Source organism: Heterodontus francisci, chromosome 48, assembly GCF_036365525.1.
Source record: "Heterodontus francisci isolate sHetFra1 chromosome 48, sHetFra1.hap1, whole genome shotgun sequence".
Lineage (NCBI taxonomy): Eukaryota > Metazoa > Chordata > Chondrichthyes > Heterodontiformes > Heterodontidae > Heterodontus > Heterodontus francisci.
In genome coordinates, this window is record NC_090418.1 from 5,803,055 (window position 1) to 5,824,697 (window position 21,643).

General features: G+C 46.1%; 2 protein-coding genes and 1 long non-coding RNA gene across 4 annotated transcripts in view; 2 read left to right on the forward strand and 1 right to left on the reverse strand.

The window, feature by feature from the left end:
- Window positions 1–8,223, forward strand: part of trappc14 (trafficking protein particle complex subunit 14) — an 89,541-nt gene extending 81,318 nt beyond the window's left edge. For both annotated transcript variants that reach the window (XM_068023538.1, XM_068023539.1), the window contains one exon: window positions 640–8,223. In XM_068023538.1, coding sequence (XP_067879639.1) covers window positions 640–793 — 154 coding nt within the window. In that variant the 3' untranslated portion in view covers window positions 794–8,223. The remainder of the gene's footprint in view (window positions 1–639) is intronic.
- A 6,676-nt stretch (window positions 8,224–14,899) lies between these two features.
- Window positions 14,900–19,046, reverse strand: lamtor4 (late endosomal/lysosomal adaptor, MAPK and MTOR activator 4). The gene is made up of 4 exons (XM_068023596.1): window positions 18,885–19,046; window positions 17,080–17,160; window positions 16,009–16,126; window positions 14,900–15,271 (listed from the first exon to the last, which is right to left on the reverse strand). Exons 1-4 carry the CDS (start codon window positions 19,029–19,031, stop codon window positions 15,174–15,176), a joined length of 444 nt encoding a protein of 147 aa, XP_067879697.1. The 5' UTR covers window positions 19,032–19,046; the 3' UTR covers window positions 14,900–15,173.
- LOC137357341 (uncharacterized) overlaps window positions 18,895–21,643 on the forward strand; it is a 28,577-nt gene continuing 25,828 nt past the window's right edge. The window contains exons 1-2 of the long non-coding RNA XR_010971175.1: window positions 18,895–19,424; window positions 20,261–20,487. This is a non-coding gene — a long non-coding RNA (uncharacterized lncRNA). The remainder of the gene's footprint in view (window positions 19,425–20,260; window positions 20,488–21,643) is intronic.

Below are 21,643 nucleotides of genomic sequence, written 5' to 3' on the forward strand. Positions count from 1 at the left end.
GTAAAACAAATTCTCATCTCCCCCATCTCTGGTTCATCTGCCAATTATCTTACATCTGGCCTCTTGAGTATCCCCGATTTTTATCGCTGCATCATTGATGGCTGTGCTTTCAGTTCCCTGGGCCCCAAGCACCAAAATCCCTTCCTAAACCCCTCCGCTAGATTCAAGAGGCCAGAATTGGAGGAGAGCAGATCTCTCGGAGGGTCGTGCGGCTGGTGGAGATTCCAGAGATGGGGAGGGAGTGAGGCCATTGAGATGAGAATTCGAAAATCGAGGAGTTTGCACATGAATGTCAAGCATTTGCAGTTTATTAAAAGCTGAATGTTACACACTCACGGCCAGCACCAAGGTTGCAAAAGAAGTTTTCCGCAGAAGTTAACACATTTCAGTTGGGTGACCTGAACTCTCCAGATTTCCCCTTCAACTCCCAACCTCCCATTTCAATCTCGATCCTGACCTCCGTCCAACATCTCCTTCCATTATGGAATTGCTCCTCCCCCTCCCTCCCCCCCCCCCCCCGAGCCCCACCCCATTCCCGCTGGCGTTACGCACCCACCCTGAGCCGCTTAATTCTTCCCAGATTCTCTCCCCTGCCCCTCGTGACGTTGCCTCTTTTCTTTTCATTGCTTCTCTACTCAGGACTGGGAGCGTGATGGAACGCCGAGCAATCACTCCCCCTGTCGGGTCTCCGATCGGCCGTCCGCTCTACCTCCCCTCTGAGAAGGCGGTGCTGTCCGTGGACAAGATTGCCAAGCGCGAGTGCAAGGTGCTGGTGGTGCAGCCTGTAAAGTAGGAACTGCTGCCGGGGATGGGGGGTGGGGGGGGAGGAATGCTGGGGAGATGGAGGGCGGAGGGGAGCAGGGAAACCCAGCTACACTGCTGCCTCAAACAAAGCTACGTCTGAGCGACTCTGCGTCACGCAGAACACAAAGAATTCGCTGCTCGCTCATCCAAGGAAGGCTGACGGCCTTGTATTCTCATCCCTGTTTGTTATACTGGCTTGGAAACCCCATCACTTCGACGCTTTGGACTTTAGGATGTGTTGTGTTTCGTGCTTTGCAAAGCTGGTTGAAGTAGTGAGTGATTGCGAGAATAGTTTCGTGCCTGGGGGAATTTGAGTTCTTTGACCAGAATTGTGGTGTCAATTGGTGATTGGAGGAGCCACAGGTATCTGAATCCAGTATTACGGGTTGAACCAACACCATAAATTGACTGAGTTCATAGTTTGCTTTACAAGGGAGAGGAACTAGGCACACATTGTGTCAGCCTTGCAATTCAGAACTGAAATATCAAAGCTCCGTCGCCCCCGACCTTAAAGCTACCTTAACCCCAACCTCCAGATATCATTTCCACATCACGTCAGTGCGAGCTTCTTCAATCTTCTCACAAGCATCCTTGTGGCCCCGTCTCGATGCGAGTCTCAAAGGCACCAGACGGGAGTTTGGTCCTGTGAGCTCCAGCGGGCAGCTCGACGCTGCGAAACCCTCACTTCAGACTCTTGCATCGGAGAGAAAATTCTCATTCCATCAGTGTGGAATCCAGGTTCCAGATGGAAGAATGCTGTGCCTCCCCCTGAGCATCCAGTAAATAATGCTAATCTTTAATATTTGGACTGTGCATTGTGAAGAGGATAAAAGCATGTTTCCCCATACCGTTCTCACCAACTTGCAGAACCCAGGGACGGCTGGCTTTATTAAATCTGAGTTGGAATCCATTCTACACCAGTTGTGCAAAGAGCCCCAGAATTCTGTTGCTGGAGTCTTGAGGCTCTGGCGGTGCATTCTGAATCCCAATTTGTGGCGTCTTCATCGCCATGCCCCTGCAGCTGTCTAAGCTGTGCCTCGCACTCTGCTAATGCTGTATTATAACTGGCCATGCTACACGAGGCGAGAGAGTGGCTCGTGGCACCTTCCCTTTTGGCCCAGCAGCCTTTGTCGGAAGGCCCCTGTGACCCAGCTGAGATTGCCATCCTGCCATGTGCGTTGGTTCCCCAACCCTTGGCTGCACTGCTCCAGCTCCTTGAAACACACACAGCAGTAAAGCAAGTGGCTGAGCCCGAATCAGTTAGCAAATTCTCCAGTCCCCTTGAGGCAACACGGGACGGGCAATGAATGTGGCTGCCCACACCCCCAGACCCGATTGTAACATAAACGATGGGACTGGCACCATAACTGGAGATGTGCCGCACCCCTGCTGCTCCTGCTTGCATGTGTAATGGGATAACTACGCAGATTTAATTAAGTATTTTAACCTGATCACAAGGATTTTCACCAGAGAATGGTGATTGAACCATTCACCAGATGCACTTTACTGATCCTTTAGCCAAGCTCTGCAACCATTACTGTAAGTGCACGAAGTCAGCACTGGCTTGTTTGACACACCGAGTGACTCCAGACACCAGAGAGCTTGGTTACAGTGGAGTGTTTTGGGGACCTACCCCTGCAACAAGGACCATGTCCGAATTAGGACTAATTTAGCAGTCAGCTTTAGAAATGACTGTATCAATATGAAATGCATCCTCGGTCACTAATGGGGAGATGGTTTACAGCTTATAACCTTGTAAAGGAAGCGATAATGTGTTCATTTCATAGGCTTAATGTGACAAAACAAAAACAGGGCGGGAAGTGATGATTTTGCTGTCTGTATATCGTAGCAGAATGCAAATGTTGTGAGTGCTACCATTTAACTCACTAATTATGGCTTGTTCACTCGTCCTCTCACTTGAAGGAACACTATGTAAATGGGAAAGAGGTTGGGGGTTGAGAAGGGAGCTACTTCAAGCCATTCATCAATGGGCCAAACATTTCAGAATGATATTATCCAACTGCATCTTTCTGTCAGGTGGCAGTCGCTGTCCACTCATTTCTGTGGGGCCTATCGTTGCTCTGCTCCTGCGGATTGCAAAATGCTGCTCTTTATCTAGCTGTGTGTTTAGCGGTGACTCTGCTAACAGGTTAAGGGGCTGAGGTGAAATTTATTCTGTATATATATGTTTATAGTGAAGCTAAGAATCAGTGGTTTGACGACTGTTTGAGCGCTGTCAGGATTATTCTCTCACTCTAGGTTGAGGGAAAAGCTTCATTGACCATAGAAAGCAGATGGAACGAAGCAGAGATTTCTACCATTCTGTTCTTCACACTCCAACCCCAATGTACCATGACGTCATGCTTTTCACAAATTACCTGGATTTCTTGATTCAGAACTGAAATCTTGGCCAATTGTGTTGGGAGCAGTATTCTTGGAAATTGTGTGAACTCGTAATTTTTTTTTCCCAAGTAGTCTCTCAAATTATACACCTCGAAGCTGCACAGTGTAACCCGGGTACTGCTGGCTTGGTGTCTCCTCTTGGGAACTTTAAGAGGTGACTGGTGACGCTGTCGAGAGTTGACGCAGTGACAGGTGAACTGGTGTGCTTCTGATCTATCATACGACAGTCCCTTTGCCACTTATAGTCAGCAGCAACACCAATGTTGGTTATGCCACGCTGACTGAAAATGGTGGGAAGGGTGTTGCAGTGGGCCTCAGGACCTTTTGTTGGCTCCATGCCTCCCAATGCATGAAATTCTCAATCCTCGTCCTCCATTGACAATTCCTTCCGTGGCGCCTCGCCACCCTCAACCTCCACGACTGCCTCCATCTTTAGCTCTCTGCTTCTGGTCTCGTGCGTCCTCACCACCCGTCCCCGTGCTCCCACCATTCAGGACAGATCTGTGCTTGGAAGGAAGCATGCAATACCCTGTGAGCTCGAAATCACAGTTAGAGACTGGAACATCGTTCGATTTTTCTCAGTGCTGCCCTTCAGACACAAAGGCTGTGCCTGTTGTGTCTATGATTGTCCATCAGTGCCATGCTTTTCAGTATATTGTTTTTTCAGTACACTGCTGAAGCCTCAACTCCCATGGGGGGTCACCTGACCTGAAGCCCTAGCTCCCATGGGGGGGGGGGGGGTCACCTGACCTGAAGCCCTAGCTCCCATGAGTCTCCTGGTAATTACGATCTGTGAATTTCAATGGTTAATTGACTTGATTTGATTAAATTTTCAAGATATTAAGGGGAATAGATAGAGTAAATAAGAGACTATTTCCCCTGGTTGGGGAGTCTAGGACCAGGGGGCATAGACTAAAAATGAGAGCCAGACCTTTCAGGAGTGAAATTAGGAAACACTTCTACACTCAAAAGATGGTAGAAGTTTGGAACTCTCTTCTGCAAATGACAATAGACGCAGATCAATTCACTTGAAATCTGAGATTAATACATTTTTGTTAACCAAAGGTATTGAGGGATATGGGCAAAGGTTGGTATATGGAGTTAGGTTGCAGATCAGGAACAGTCTCAAGGGGCTGAATGGCCTCCTCCTGTTGTCGTGTTTGTATCTGTACTGCCAGCGGTGTCACATTGCTGCTGTAAAGAATAGTCGTGGGGTTGGCACCTGGCAATTAATTGCAGGATGGACCCGTGCAAGATGACGTGTAACAGCCAATCAGCTTTGCCTGCTGTCCGCATTCCACCAGGGATCCTAGACGCTTCCTCGTTCTGCTCCGCATGGAGTGCGGGCCATTTCCTTTGTCACCATCCACTTTCATTCCATCTCCAGGCTACACCAGCGTCAACAGGGAATCAGCCCAACTATTTCGTATCCGTGTTTACCCTCCACGTGACCAAACCATTCTAATCACGTTTACCCGTCTTCCCGTATCCCTTCAATCCCGTTTCCTTCACCCACTTGTCCAGTCTAATGTTGTGGTTTCCACCTCAACCACTAATCCTGGAGGTTCTCCAAAGCCCTTGTTTCCTGCTTTTTGTTCCAAATCTCTTGCATTCACTTTTGTAACTGCAACCTCTTGTTCTAGACACCCCCTCCATTGACGACTGGAAATGATCTGCTTCTATCTACTCTGTCCTACCCTTCCCTCATTTTAAATGCTCCCTCGTCTAGCTGGCTTTTTTAGGGAGCTTAACTACTCTGGATAAAAGGGAACTTGGTGATTCCGGTCGCACCGGGTATCCCGAGCTTGTGCCGGGGGCTGATGAGGTAAAAAGACATCAAGCTCCATTTGGGAACTCTGGTCATGTTTTGGGGTTTGTGTGTGTGTGTGTGTGTTACTGAACGGCGCTCCTGAAATAAGTTAACAAATGGGAAAGCTACATTTCTCACTGCTGGGGAGGGTTTATCTGCTTGCTTACGCTGTTTGTGAAGTGACTACTACTTTAATGTTGAATTGAAGAGGTGCTGCAGTCAGGTACTTTCTTGTGTTTTTAATTTGTGATATTTTGTATTAATGCATAATGTAGTTTGAGATGTCTACTTTGAAATGCAAATTTGATTTAATATCTGATGGTGACGGGTACATTTCTCTGACTAGGGGGCTTATTTTTCAGCAGCCGCACAGCATGTCACCCGAGCCGTGTCCTGTCCTGTTTTCCCCTTGGAGATTTTGATGCAGCTGAAAATATTTCCGGGTGATTCCCAATCTGCTGTGTAAAATCCTCACAAAAGGCAAAAGTTATGTCCCCTCCCCTTCTGTAATCCTAAATTCAAGTGCGCAGCTATTAAGGGAGATGAGAATGATCTGAGGGAGGATTTTGCTTGTCATTAAGGTTCTTTAATCTCTGTAGGAATGATGGAAATAGAATTTAGAATAAACTATATAAATAAGAAATATTTGCACAATGTACAACCTTTTTTTAAAAAAAAATGCTCCGAGCAGCAAGAATTTTTATTTATGTTTTTCTATTTTTTATATATATATATATATTGCAATGAATGCACTGGAAATGCAGCTTAACCCTTGCTGTGCTCACTCCGTCACAGCCAGGACGGCACTAAAGTTCGGATTGTAGCCTGATAACTTGAGCAAGGTTAATTTAAGAACCCGCACAAAATATGCTTCCCGAGCACATTTTGTCCAAACTCGAATGTGGCTTCGTGCTAGCCAGGTTGTGAAGGATTCAGCACCTTACAATCAAGGGATATGGGGATAGTGCAGGAAGAGGGAGCCGAGGTAGATCAGCCACGATCTCGTTGAATGGTGGCGCAGGCTGGAAGGGCCGAATGGCCTACTCCAGCTCCTTTTCTTATGTTCTTACCTGAACAGGTGCAGGCGGGCGAGCATGGTAACCTGGCAGCTTATAAATGGATGTACATTTTATTCAGCTTGAAACCATAGCTACAGACTTATTTTTAAGATTTAATGAATGTTTGTATTTAATTTATTTTCTTTTACAAGCAGTTCAGGAACCTAGAGGATCGATTTAACTTGTAACATAGGAACTAGAGGAGGCCGTTCAGCCTGTTCTGCCAATCAATTTGATCTTGACTAATTTGTATCGTAGCTTCATCTATTCCTTAGTACCCTTGCCTAACAAAAACCTACCAATCTCTATTAAAATTTTCAATTGACTCCCAGCCTCAACAGCTGTTTGCTAGTGAGGGGCGGGGAGTTCCAGATTTCCACTCCCCTTTTGTGTGAACAGCTTTTTAAGGTTCTGCTCCCTTGCCCTGGACTCTCACCCCACCAAAGGAGTTTCTCTCCATCTACCCTATCAATTCCTTTATTCATCTTAAGCATCTCAATTAATCACTCCCTTAATCTTCTGTACTCGAAAGAATACAAACCTTGTCTGTGCAACCTGCCCTCGCAGTTTAACCCTTTCAGTCCTGCAATCCTGCGAATCTGCACTGCACCCACTGCAAGGCCAATATATCCTTCCTGAGGTGCAGTGCCCAGACTGAACACAGTGACTGCAGGTGGGGTCTAACTCGAGCTTTATATAACTGCAGCACTTTGTATCCAGACCCCCTAGAGATAAAGGCCAGCATTCCATTAGCCTTTCGAATGAATTTTGTACCTGACTGTCTTCTTTTTTTCAAGTAGCTTTTATCTGAGATTTGCTACGTTCACTCCAGATCCATTATCGATTGCATGTGAGATGCAGTGAGCTGCCACTGTTCTGTATCGGGAGGGAGGAGGAAAGCTCCATTATTACAGCTGGACAGAATTGATCCAAGCTAAAACCTATTGAGCTGGGATGTCTGTGCTGGGTAGCTGCCGAGAGATGATAGCCCCCCTGCTTATATTATTCACTGCTGGTGAAATGCTTTGCAAACTACTGTATGTTTTAGATGCCGGGTTTACACGATCCTGTTGTTTAGATGGTTTATCCTGTCACCCAGTCATAAAGAGAGGTCTGTGCAGCTGCCACTCGCCCTGTTATTCCCCGAGTTTAATATGCTTCTGGTGAGAACATTTCAAATAGGAAAATTGCTCAGTTTTCACCGCCCATTCTTCACCTGGGAAACTGCTGCACCAGCCAGCTTTTCAAGCAGGGTCATTGGAAGTGCTCAGTAACAGCCCTATTCACAATACAAGTGGTGAGGGATAACAGTCACCTGAATTGGTCTCATACTGTCTCGAGCACCAAGCCCAAAACAACCGTGGGGGTTTTGAGTTGATGCTGCCCAGACAGCTGCTTGATGATTGGGCGGCAGTGTTGTCGATCCCAGTTGCTGTTCTGCCAATCCCTTGAGTGGTATTAATACACTGTTTACATAAGTAACTGGGAGGGGGAAACACTGGTCACTGCAAAACTGGACGATATGCAAGTGTTTTCTTGCCGTAAGTTGTTGCCCAGTGCGTGTCCTGTGGACCTGGAACTCCTGCTGTGAGAGCACAAATACCTCGTGCTCCATTTACTGATGACTCCTGCTCACTGTGGGGACTTGCGATCAGCATAAATGTCCTCGCTCCAAATATAGTGGACAGTGTGTGTAAATTTCTTAAACTCTCCTGAGTAGCCGTTTCAGAACCTGTATCACCAGGTCTATGCAAGGGGAGGTCATTTTGTTGCTAATATCCTGGGACTATATGTTTGTGATGGAAAGTGACCTAGGATATTAAGTCATATGATTTTTTTTACTGCTGTTGTGATATGTGACCATGCATCTGTATTCTTTACTTGATGATCAGTTTTTTTGAAAAGTTAATTGCACTTAAGAGTTATAACGTTGAGCCATGGTGCGATTTGACCAGTCAGTCCAACCTTCCCTACTGTCTAAGCACGCAGTCATCCAACCCAAGTGTTGTCTACTGAACAAGATAAATGCTGTGCATTGGAATGCCAACGTATGATGTGTCCCAATGTGAGATTGCCTCGCGTCTGTCGACGTTTGTTATGTTACCCTTTAGTATTCTGATTTATTTCACCCACTCCCCCCCCCCCCCCCCCATCCCAAAAAGAATGCTCATCTCTTCCGTGCGCGAACCCTCTGTCTTTGTTGAAGAATGTGGCCCAAATGCCTGTCCGCTACTCTCCGATGCCTTTCCAAATGTGAGACACTTGGCCAAATCTAGTTGGCCATGGTGGGGGAGTGGGAGATTGTAGCCAAGCCTGACCCCTCTCACCCATCCACCTCTACTTGCGCTTTCCAGCATTGAGACCTGGCACTTCTCTTCCTTCCCCACCCTGAGACACTGAGGTTTCTTGTGCCCCTACTGCTAGCTCAACAGAGCAGCAAAACTTAGCAGAGATTGAGGACTAAATTCAGGACCGTCCTGGTCTGTAGGGCTTGGTTACCTGCTGGTCAGTACATCAAGCAGCTCCAGGAGGTGCTAATTGTTTCTTCTTTGCTGTCGGATTAAGTCAACCCCTCTCACCCCAGCTTCCATGGTCAGTATTCCACTTCAACGTCCCATCCGTTCCTGGTCAACCAGCAGCCCAGAACAGTAACAGAGCAAATGATCACAGCAACACTCGCGCACATTGAGTATAAAGTTATGCAGAAATTGTTCCTCTGCCTATTTTTCTTTCCTCCTCTCCCACAGTCTTGGTTCTAAGATTGAAGTCTAAGATTGCACGGGGCTGGGTTCCCTCCAGTAACTCAGCCCGAGTTGCCAATGTGGACGTGGGTGTGGGAAAGGGGGTTTCTGGTTGGCTTCTTCCTCCCCATACCCAGTAGTTTTGAGAACAGTTGTAGCAAGCCCGACTGCTGCTCAGACACAGATGGATTCACTTGGCGTAGACCACGTATCAAACCCTGGATTGTTCTCCATTACTTGTTGGATCAGTTGACCTAGTTAGAATTTGGGAGGTTTGTGTTGTAGCCCGTGTTCCTGAATATCTCGCACACAAAAAGCCATGATAATGAGTTTAAGGTAGTAATCCAGCTTTTAATAATGGAGGGAAGGCATTAACTCCCCTTTGGTCTACACTTCACCACATTCATTTCAAATTCATATGATATAAAAGCTTTGCAACAGAATAACAGCCTAATAAATCCATTCTGTTGTATTCTGAATGATGGTCCGTACAAATCAGATAATCCAAAAGCTGGTAATGTTTGGGAATAGCTAACAGATTGACCGGTGCCTGCAAGAGAAAAACTCTTTAATGCAAACCCATCCTCCCACAAGAAACGAGCAGAAGTGGACCATATGACCCATCGAGCCTGCTCCGCCATTCAATACGATCATGGCTGATCTTGGGCTTCAATTCCACTTTCCTGCCCGCTCCCCATATCCCTTGATTCCCTGCGAGACCAAAAATCTATACCAGCCTTACATGTATTCTCGACTCCCCAACTAGTCAAAACAATCTCTCCGCTTCAACCCTGTCAAGCCCTTTCAGAATCTTGTATGTCTCAATGAAATCACCCCTCATTCTTCTAAACTGCAGAGAATATAGGCCCAATTTACTCAGCCTCTCATCATAGGACAACCACCTCATCCTGGGGACCAATTTAGTAAATCTTCGCCGCACTGCCTCCAGTGCAAGTATATCCTTTCTTAAATGTGGAGACCAAAACTGCACACAGTATTCCAGGTCCGGTCTCAGCAAAGCTCTGTACAATTTTAGTAACACTTCTTTATTCCTGTACTCCAATCCCCTTGCTATAAAGGCCAACATGCCATTTGCTTTCCTAATAGCCTGCTGCACCTGCATGTTAACTTTGTGTGTTCCTTGTATGAGTACACCCACGTGTCTTTGAACATCAACACTTAGCAGTTTCACACATTTTAAAAAATATTCTGCTTTTCTATTTTTACGACCAAAGTGAACAACTTCACACTTCCCTACATTATACTCCATTTTCCATCTTGTTGCCCACTCACTTAACCTGTCTATATCTCTTTGCAGCCTCTCTACATCCTCCCCGCATCTTACCTTTCCACCGAGCTTAGTATCATCAGCAAACCTAGATACATTACTCTCTGTTTCTTCATCCAAGTCATTAATATAGAGTGTAAATAGCTGAGGCTCCAGCACTGATCCTTGTGGCACCCCACTATTCACCGCCAGCTAACTTGAAAATGCCCCATTTATTCCCACTCTCTGCTTCCTGTCTGTTAACCAATCCTCTATCCACGCTAATATATGACCCCCAACACCATGAGCCCTTACCTTGCCTATTAACCTTTTTTGTGACACCTTATCGAATGCCTTTTGAAAATCCAGGTATACTACATCTACTGGTTCCCCTTTATCTACCCTACTAGTTACATCCTCAAAGAACTCAATAAATTTGTCAAACAGGATCTCCCTTTAGTAAAACCATGCTGACTTGTTCGAATCATATTATGCTTGTGCAATGTTAAGACTTCATTAATAATAGTTTCCAGCATCTTCCCAATGACTGGTCTGTAGTTCCCTGTTTTCTCTCTACCTCCTTTCTTGAAAAGCGCTGTAACATTTGCCAACTTCCAATCTGACAGGGAAATTCCTGGAAAATCAAAATTCCCTTCAGATTTCCAACAGTTCCCTGTATTTCTTTACCCCTCAGTCCCAATTTCCAGGGTGTTAGAAGGAAGATGGTAAGTTGTGAGAGCTTCTTGCAGGGAAAGACTCTGCCAAGGCTCATTATTTAAGCTCAGACGTGAAGAACAGCTTGAGGTGGCTGGGGGGAGTTGGGGATGGGGCATGGGCAATTATGGTAAACACCAGAGTACCTCCCTTATCTTGAGTACCCCCATCTACAGAGAGATGGCACCCAAGGTATCAAGTCTACAGAAGCTGGTTGAACAGAAAGCTTATTTGCTGTACAAACCCAGTCAAGGGTTAAGCGTGAGTGAGACTAGTCCAAACCGCTATCGCTGCGAACCTCTTGCATTAAGTGCCGTGCTACCGTGACTGGGCTGTCGCACTCTTAAGGGAACATGGTGGTACAATCGAATTCAGAACGAGTTCCCAAGTTGAAACATTGAGTGTGTAAGAATTCAGAGATTCTCCATTACTGAGAGTCTCAGCAGTTGCTATTTAAAGTGTTTTTAAAGGTGAGATCATGATGCCATGTGCAACACGACTGATGCAGGAATACTTGAAAGGACCTGAAATCATGAAGCGCAAAAAAGCGTCAGAGAACAGCCTTTCTGTATAAATTTTGTTTTCAAAGATCTGTTTTAAAGACAGCTGACACAAATGCACTTTATTTAAATGTAACTTATTTACTTTGTGATGTTGTTTTAACAATCAGAAAACTGGAATTTGTGTGTGTCTGGTGTTTTCTCGAGCCTATGGATTTATTCTTGCGGGAGAGCAACAGGGTGAAGTCAGGAGGCTGTAAACAATCAACGTCACTGCTGAGTAATCTTTTCCTTCTGTGTGTTAATGGGTTGATTTAAGAGGGCGGTCGCAGCCTTGATGGCTCTGCCTGGATTATTTGTACATTATGGTTGTGGTATGTCGTGCTGTTGTAAATAAATGCCCATTCATCTCAACCTTGCATCAGAGTCTATTTATTCCACACAGCTCCCAACACACCCTGTTAAAGCTGTTTCCCAAGAACGTGCTGCATGCTTCTTTGAACTCGCTGTAGAGGAGCGTGTGCAAGCTCTGCCTCCAGCACAATACTTTCATAAGAACGAGAGTAAGCCATTTGACCCTTCAAGCCTGCTCCGCCATTCAGTAAGATCATGGCTGATCTGGTTGTGGTCTCAACTTCACCCCACCCCCCCCCATAACCCTTGACTCCCTTGTCTATCAAAAATTTGTCTAATTCAGAATGAATGCGATGACCCATCGTTTTCAGGGGAAGAGAATGCCACAGGCTAACAAGCCTTAGAAAAAAATGTCCCCTCATCTCGGTCTTTAAAAGGGAGCCCTCTTATTTTTAAACTGTGTTCCCTCGTTCTAGTTCTCCCCCACAAGCGGAAACCTCTTCCCAGTATCCACTCTTATCAAGTCCCCTCGATCTTTATATGTTTCAATAAGATTCTCATTCTTCTAAACTCCCAACATTTGCGGAAGCAATGGTTTTTGAACATTTCTCTTTTGCAAGAATTGTCACAGCCCTTGTCCTGACCTCTTTAAAAAAAAAACTGTGGCTGCACTTCAAAAGTAATTAATTGGCTGTGAAGTAATTTATGAGCTCCTGAGGATAACAATATGTATTTAGAGAGTGCCCTCGATGGAGTGAAACATCCTGGGGGGGCTTCACAGGAGTGTTATCAAACAAAATTTAACACCAATCAATTTAGGAGATATTGAGGCAAGTGCCCAAGAGCTTGGTCAAACAGCCACCAAAGAGTAAATTTTATGGAGTAACTTACAGGGGAGAGGTTCAGGCAGGGAATTCCAGAGCTTAGGGCCCAGGTAGCTGAATGCACGTGCCGGAGGCCGGGATTGCAGAGGGTTGTAGGAGATTACTGAGATAGGAAGGGGGAAGGCCATGAAGGGGATCTGAAAACCAGGAAGAATAAAACAATCTTTACTGAGCTGGAATTTAGTGTTACTGTCTGCTGGCAAAAGACTGCAAAAAATCTATTGGGAGGAAAGTCAGCCCAGCTGGAGACAGTGGTGTCATAGTAGTTTGTGAACTACTAATCCAGAGGCCCAGGCTAATGCCCTGGGGACATTGGTTCAAATCCCACCATGGCAGCTGATGGAATTTAAATTCAAATAATATTGAAAGCTAGTCTCAGTTTCATGGCATCATTGATTCACTAATGTCCTTTAGGAAAGGAAATCTCCCATCTTTACTTGGTCTGGCCTACATGTGACTCCAAACCCACAGCAACGCGGTTGACGCTTAACTGCCCTCTGAAATAGCCTAGCAAGCCACTCAGTTGTCAAGGGCAATTATGTATGGGCAGCCAGTGCTGGCTTTGTCAGTGAAGTCCACATTCCATGCGAGAATAAATTTTTAAAAATGAAATGCCCTATTGAAATAAAATCAGTCAGTTCTTTACCCCTTCCCCTCCTCGCTTAGTTGTACTACTGTGGGTGGTTACTGAAACCAGGAGCTGACTGTGCAGTCAGTCACAGACCTCCATCCCTTCACTGAGGTATAACGTTTGAGTTAGAGATACACTCTGAAGCAAGACGTTGGTTTGGGTTTGTGGTCCTTGACCACAGAATTAATGCCCCAACTTTGTTTGGTGTCATTTGCCAGTAACTGTTGGAAGAACAATTTGGGGCCAGTGGCAGTTTCTTACCCATTTAGTGGTAGGAAGCTTTGGCAGTAGGCTCAGTATAACTTACAATTCCCACCCCGAATGGTTCACAAAGTCTAGTAAGGATATTTAGTGATCGTCTGTTCACTACCAGTCTCCCAGTAAACATCTGGCTTCACTTTAGACAGGGACATTCAGTAAAACACCTTTGGCACTTGGTTCTGAAGCTGTCCTGCCTAATGATAGGTCGGTGTAGTTAGGATTTTATTTCCCATTTGTCAGCTGTTCAGCCACTGCTGCTGGACTGCTATTCTCTTAGTGAAGCTCTGACATAAAAACAGACCATGCTGGGATTACACAGCAGGGACATTAACACTGTGTGTAACCTTGGGAGATGGAATTCCCGCTGGAAACCCTCTCTGACCAAGCCTTTGGTCAACAGTCCTAGAATCTCCTTTTATGGTTCACTGCTTAATTACATCTGATAACACTCCTCTATCAAATGCCTTGGGATGCTTTGCTGCATTAAAGGTGCAAACCAAAAAAAAACTAGTCCTCAGTCCTATGGTTTAAATCTATTCCCAATTCTGACGTGTCCTTTCAGGCTTGGTGTATTTCCAGAATTTGCCATGACACAGTGGAATGGTTTGGCAGATTGATGTGGCTTTTGCTCCATTTAAAGGAGAGTGGATGCTGGAGACAGATAACGAACACTAGAATTACATGGGATTCACACGTGAAAATTCCTGCCCCATTGGCAGTTGCACTTGTGGCTCTGGAACTTCAGGGGCAGGTAGATAAGCAAGCTGAGGCACGGGAACCATTCCAATGGTAGAGCTCACCCTGTACTTGTAAATAAGGTAGTAACTGTGAACAATGAAATATTTGTTTTGACATGCTTGTGTTTTACTTAGATGTGGGCATCACTGGCTAGGCTAGCATTTATTGTCCATCCCTAATTGCCCTTGAGATGGTGGTGGTGAGCTGCCTTCTTGAACCGCTGCAGTCCGTGTGGTGTATGTACACCCACAGTGCTGTTAGGGAGGGAGGTCCAGGATTTTAGACCCAACAAGTGAAAGAATGGCAACAGATTTCCAAGTCAGGCTGGTGTGCGACTTGGAGGGGAAGTTGCAAGTGGTGGTGTTCCCATGCGCCTGCTGCCCTTGTCTTCCAGGTGGGTTTGGGAGGCGCTTTCCAAATCTGTAGCCTTGTTAGATGAGCCCAGCAAAATATCAGCTCCCTTTAACCATGTCATCACATTTAGGAAGAGAAGACATTGGAATCAAGTCTCTAATTATCTCAAGCAGACAGTGGGAGTGACAAGTAGAGAAGCAAAAATGGGTTTTGCCTTCCAGCAGCACATTCTACCAGTCTCTTTCTCCCCCCCTCTTCTCCATTCCATCAACATGCATAACAGTGGGATAGAGCCTGAAAACATTTAAACCAACCCATGTTGAAGCTATCTTTTTACAGGTTAATGCGAGAGTTGAGAGAGGAAAAAAAATCAAGTCTAATAATCGTCCCAACATTTTTATTGTGTGGGTGGATGGGATGGAAAAGTGATTGTCAAACAATGCAGAGGAGCCCATCCATTGAGAAGTTGAGCTGGAAGAAGTCAGGCGTTCTGTTAAATTGCACAATGCATACTTCTGTTGAAGGAACAAGCTGGAGAAAGCAAGGCCAGGCTGTTCTTAAACAGAAGATTCAGGAGGTTTCCTGCTGGAAATTGGTTCCTCGCAATGGTCTGACCATCAGGAACGAAGGCAGCTTCATCTCTCCAATACCGGGTTACACTTCAACAGCCTCGTGTGGGTTATTGTGTCTCTTTACTACAAATACTTTCTGTCCAGAAATCGTTGCCATGTACGTATGCTCTCCAAATACCACTGGAAGTGAAGGCATCCTGTTAGCGTTCACACCAAACTGTCGGCCGCACTCTCAGCTGTTCACCCAACCCCGCTCACCGCAGTTAGTGACACTACCAGCTGCATATCTGTGCAGCGTGTAATAATTAAGAGGCCGCTCAAACTTTTTTTGAAAAACTCTTCCCCAAAGTCAAGTACCTCAAGACAAGGTTAACAATGACATTGTAGATACAAAGCAAATCAATAAAAGTGAGGGGGAGTTTATTCTCAACCCAGCCCATCCAACAAGAGTTACCAGTTCCTTCCCATCATCTTCGACACTCGCTAGTTTTTTCTCTCCACTACCCTGGACGAAATCCATTCCTCATTAATCACCGCGTGTGACAATCAAATTAACCGTTAACTAGCTCGATTTCTCCTCTTCCCCCCCCTCCCCCCCCATCCCCGTCTTTTGTTCATAGTTTCATGTATAGAGTTGCCGATTTATCTTGTCCTGCAGCCCCAAGCACAACCACTATGAAGAATTTTACAGCACAGCAACAGTCCACTGGTTTATGCTCCACACGAACCTCCCCTCCCACCCTACTTCATCTCACCCTAACAGCAGATCCAGCTTCCCTTAAATGCAAGTATGCTGTTCGCCTCAACTACATCTCTTGTGGACGCAACTAACTCATAGATGTTGATATTCAACAGATGCCACTACATCAAGCCACGTGGAAGAGTGCGGCAGTAGGAACGGACACCTGTTAACGTACCGGACATTCTCTTGAAGAAGGGCTCGGGATTGCCATTCATGCACAGTTTGACGGCGGTTTGCATCATGCGCATGATCACTCCAGCGGCGTGTTCATCATTCTCCAGCTCTCCTGCTGACTAGATCAAAGGACGGACATTACAGGACGACAGGGATAAGCAAGCGACAAGTAGGTAAGAGACTTGCTGCCTTGACACTGACGCTAGGATAGTAATCAGCACTGTGCCAGCCATGACTCAGTGGGTAGTATTCTCTCACCATTGAGTCAGAAAGTTGTGGGTTCAGAGTCCCACCCCAGAGACTTGAGCACAAAAATCCAGGCGGACATTCCCGTGCTGAGGGAATGCTGCACTGTCGAAGGTGCCCTCTTTCAGACAAAACGATAAACTGAGGCCATGGTCTGTGACCTTACTATCTGATAGCTGCTGAAACTTCCCTTTTAGCCAAATAACCAGAGGACACAATCTCAACATGAAAGATGGGATTTTTTCCTTTTAAACGCAGTGAGTTGTTGTGATCTGGAACACGCTGCCTGAAAGGGTGGTGGAGGCGGATTCAATAGGAACTTTCAAAAGGGAATTGGATAAATACTTGAAGGGGAAAAATTTGCAGGGCTATGGGGAAGGAGGTGTAATTGGATAGTTCAAAAGAGCCGGCACAGGCACGATGGGCCAAATGGCCTCCTTCTGTGCTGTATTATTCTATGACAGCCTGGGGAAGTTTCATACATCACAGAGACCGCAAGGACTGAACAGCTGAGCCAAGCTGTTCAGTGCCGAGGATGCCAGAAAATTCATGGGCACCTCCAGCAGAGAGCTCACCTGTGTTGACGTTGCCTCTCTGACCACCTGCCTTGGCCATTCTTGTGACATCTGATCTGTTACACCCCATTGACTGTCCCAGTTAACAGGGAGAAGTGCAGCAGACACCTCAGCCTTTCTGTTATTCAGGGTTCTCTCAAACCTCTCCTCCCAAGCTCCAGCATTTTACAGCCCTGTGATTTGACAAGATCCCAAAGATCCACTCCCTTTGCTTTGTTCTTTGAAATACTTGTGTCAGCCATTATACTTACAGACAGTACTCCATCTTCACTAATGACCAGGTAACCTAGTTGATCTGGGATCCTCTCCAACCCTTGAGTCAAAGCAGAAGCCTATTTACAACAAAGATAAAGAGGAACAATATAAAAGGAAAAATATAATAGCTGTTGGGCACTAATCTGAATAGTGGACATTGCACTAGGAACATCCAGGCCTTAGACAGAATGCAAAGGAACATCACAAGGTTGATCCCAGCTGGAGTAATAAAGGACCTAAATAGTATTTACCACAGAAACAGGCCATTCGGCCCAACTGCTTCATGCTGGTGTTTATGCTGCACATGAGCCTCCTCACCTCACCCTATCAGCATATCCTTCTATCCTTTCTCCCTCATGTTTATTCAGCTTCCTCTTAAATATGTCAGTGTTACTCAACCACTCCCTGTGGTAGCAAGTTCCACATTCTCACCTCTCTCTGGGTAAAGAAGTTTCTCCTGAATTCCTGATTGGATTGGTTAGCGACTGTCTTATTTTAATGGCATTTAGTTTTCAAATCCACTGCCCCCCCCACCCCCACATTTACCCCCTCAAACCCTTTTACAGTCTTAATGACCTTTCCTTGATCATCCCTCAGTCTTCTCTTGAGGAGGCAGTCCTAGCTGATTACACCTATCCTGAGAGGTATATCCTCTCAGTTCTGGTATCATCCTTGTGATTCTTTTTTGAATTTGGATTTATACAACACCTTTCACGACCTCAGGATGCCCTAACACACTTCACGGTCAATTAAGTACAGCAGCCAACTTGTACAAAATCACAATGTGATTTTGACCAGATCATTTGTTTTAGTGATGCAGGTATATTGTCCTGAACACCAGGGGGAACTCCCCTACTCTTTATAGAGAGACACAGAAATTTAGAGCACACAGGGAGGCTATTTGGCCCATCATGCCTGTGTCAGCTGACAAAGGGCTATCCAGCTTAATCCCACATTCCAGCTCTTGTTCCATAGCTCTGCAGGTTACAGCACCTCAAGTACATAGCCAAGTATCTTTTTAAGTGCGTTGAGGGTTTCTGCCTCTACCACCCTTTCAGGTAGTGAGTTCCACACCCCAAATCCAATCCCCCTCAAACTCCTGGCCGCACAATCCTTTTCCCAATTGCCTTAAACCCAGGTCACCTGGCTACTGACCTCTGTGATATATTGACCCACAGCTACCCAATGAGCCAAGGCTGACATCAAATGTTTCCCTCTCCTCATCATGAGCTCCACGTTCTCATTTTTTTTAAAAACGCAAAACCATTGCAAACAACAGTGGCCACAACACAGCAGGAAGGCCGAGCAATGAGGAGGGGGCAAAGCCCTAACTCGCACCCAGTCCTGTTCCATCACCCCTTCTGCTCGCCGACAACACTGGCTCCCAATCAAGCAAGGTCTTGATTTTAAAATTCTCATCCTGGTTTCCAAATGGTTTTGCCCCTTTCCCTGTAATCTCCTCCAGCCCTACAAATCTATACAAGAGCTGTTGTTATTAAATGCAATGCAAATTAACAATTGCAGTTTTTGCATTTAAAAGTTTTCTAACTTGGGTTTTTTTTTGCTGGGCAATGTTATTTAAACAGGAGGAGGAACTGCAACCTCCAGTCAGCTGCACGACCTCTGACCTCCCGGGGGGACGTCGCCCGGGGGGACGCCGGTGATTTTGCGGGGCCTAGCGGCTCAGTGATCTCGAGAGGAAGTGGCAGCGGCTGCGATGCTCCCGGAGCCCCCAAAGGGAAGCTCAGTAACCCGGGCCCGTTGAGTTAATTACCCGACTAGCCGCCCCGACCGCACTCACCATATCTGCGAACCCCAGAGCGACTCCAACCTCTGCCTCACCGTCGAGCGCGCGCGCGTCACATGACCTGCAGATCCCGCCCCGGGTGACATCTGATTGGCTGGGACCCGTCGAGCGCACTGCCATGTGATTGGTCTGTCTAGCCATCAATCATCTCAATAGATACCGCCCCTTCTCAACGTTTAATTGTTGGGACAAAAACAAGAAATGGTGGATTCACTCAGCAGGTCTGGCAGCATCTGTGGAAAGAGAAGCAGAGTTAACGTTTCGGGTCAGTGACCCTTCTTCGGAACTGACAAATATTAGAAAAGTCACAGATTATAAACAAGTGAGGTGGGGGTTGGGACAAGCGATAACAAAGGAGAAGGTGTAGATTGGACCAGGCCGCATAGCTGGCCAAAAGGTCATGGAGCAAAGGCAAACAATATGCTAATGGTGTGTTGAAAGACAAAGCATTAGTACAGATTAGGTGTTAATACACTGAATATTGAACAGCAGCAAGTGCAAACCTGAAGAAAAACAACCTGAAAAAAACAGTGGGTAAGCAAACTGAACAAACTAAGATGAAATGAAATAAATGCAAAAAAAAATTGTAAAAAATGTAAAAAAGAATGTAAAAAAAAAGGAAGAAAAAATAACTAAAAATGAAAGTAAAATGGGGGGGCTGTCATGCTCTGAAATTGTTGAACTCAATGTTCAGTCCGGCAGGCTGTAGTGTGCCTAATCGGTAGATGAGATGCTGTTCCTCGAGCTTGCGTTGATGTTCACTGGAACACTGCAGCAATCCCAAGACAGAGATGTGAGCATGAGAGCAGGGGGGAGTGTTGAAATGGCAAGCAACCGGAAGCTCAGGGTCCTGCTTGCGGACTGAGCGGAGATGTTCCGCAAAGCGGTCACCCGGTCTGCGTTTGGTCTCCCCAATGTAGAGGAGACCACACTGTGAGCAGCGAATACAGTATACTACATTGAAAGAAGTACAAGTAAATCGTTGCTTCACCTGAAAGGAGTGTTTGGGGCCTGGGATAGTGAGGATAGAGGAGGTAAATGGGCAGGTATTACACCTCCTGCGATTGCAGGGGAAGGTGCCCTGGGACGGGGACGAGGTGGTGGGGGTAATGGAGGAGTGGACCAGGGTGTCGCGGAGGGAACGATCCCTTCGGAATGCTGACAGGGGAAGGGAGGGGAAGATGCGACTGGTAGTGGCATCACGCTGGAGGTGGCAAAAATGGCGGAGGATGATCAAGGTATCTACCAAAACTCGTTTTCACAGCCACATCTCCTTCCTCAAAATTTATAATCTGTGACTTTTCTAATATTTGTCAGTTCCGAAGAAGGGTCACTGACACGAAACGTTAACTCTGCTTCTCTTTCCACAGATGCTGCCAGACCTGCTGAGTGACTCCAGCATTTCTTGTTTTTGTTCCAGATTTCCAGCATCCGCAGTATTTTGCTTTTATTTTAATTGTTGGGACCCATCACCGTCCACTGTCTCCCGATTGGTTCGGCTGGCCATCAATCAACTCTCGATAGATCCCGCCCCTTACCGCGCCTGATTGGCTGAGACTCATCGGCGCCCACTGCCTTCATTGGTCCGGACTGACAGGTAGGCGGGTGAAATAGGGACCAGGGTTTTGGGGGGAGATTCACACTGTTCATTCTTTTTCTTAGTAGTGGGGGAGTCATACAATGGTTACAGCACAGAAGGAGGCCATTCGGCCCGTCGTGACCATGCCGGCTCTCTGCAGGAGCAACTCACCTCATCCCACTCACCCGCCTTCTTTCCATGGCCTCTGCAAATTTCTTCTCTCCAGATGTTTATCCGATTTGTTTTGATTGAATCTGCCTCTGCCAGACTGTCAGGCAGTGCATTCCAGATCCCAGTCTCTCACTGCATAGAAATGCTTCTCCTCATGTCGCTTTTGGTTCTTTTGCCAATTACCTTAAAATCGGTGTTCATTGTTTCTGGATCTTTACGCCAATGGGAACAGTTTCTCTCTATCTACTCTGTCCAGACCCCTCATGATTTTGAACACCTCTATCAAATCTCCTCTCCTCCAAGGAGAACAACCCCAGCTCCTCCCTGCTCTGGGCACAGCCAGACCACATATAAAGCCATGGGGCATTAATGAATAATCTGTTGCAGTACAGCTACAGCACTGACATCTGCCCAACCTGATCAGCACGGATCAGATCAAAGCTCTGCAATCCATTACAGATCCAGTCCTGAAATATGGTGGACGATCAAACAACTAACTGGAGGTGGAGGCTCCAAAAACATCCCCATCCTCAATGGTGGGAAACTCAGCACGTCAATGCAAAAGACGAGGCTGAAGCATTTTCGTCCCTCTTTGGCCAGAAGTGCGGAGTGTTACAAGGATTTTTTTTGTATTAAAACTTCAGATTCTATGTGTTTAAAAACTGAAAAGGATTTCGGTGGTCATTGAGACATCTGGAAATGACTGAACTTTAGGGATGTTTTGAAAGGAAGTTCAACAAAAGCTGAACTTGTAAACAAGGACTGGAAAGCAGGTATTTTCAAGGAAACCAGGGGTTTTGCCCTCAGAGCTACCCTTTGAGTGACAAGACAGAATACATGACTGGGTATGTGGCTTGTTCCAGGAAGGTTTTGGTTTCATTTTTGAGCTTTAAAAGCCAGTGGGTTTGAGGTAAAGCAGTCAATTAAAATGTGATTTTGACCTGCCTGGAGATCAGAAGAAGACCCAGAAAAAGTATTACCCCTCTGTAAAGAATCCTTGCTT

Excerpts from the sequence above, each read along its gene's own strand:
- lamtor4 (XM_068023596.1), bottom strand. The coding sequence starts at position 19,031 with ATGGCTAGACAGACCAATCACATGGCAGTGCGCTCGACGGGTCCCAGC. Across the intron at positions 17,161-18,884 it reads CTCTGGGGTTCGCAGATATG|GCTTCTGCTTTGACTCAAGG; the intron begins GTGAGTGCGGTC and ends TGTTGTAAATAG. Across the intron at positions 16,127-17,079 it reads GTGAAGATGGAGTACTGTCT|TCAGCAGGAGAGCTGGAGAA; the intron begins GTAAGTATAATG and ends CCTTTGATCTAG.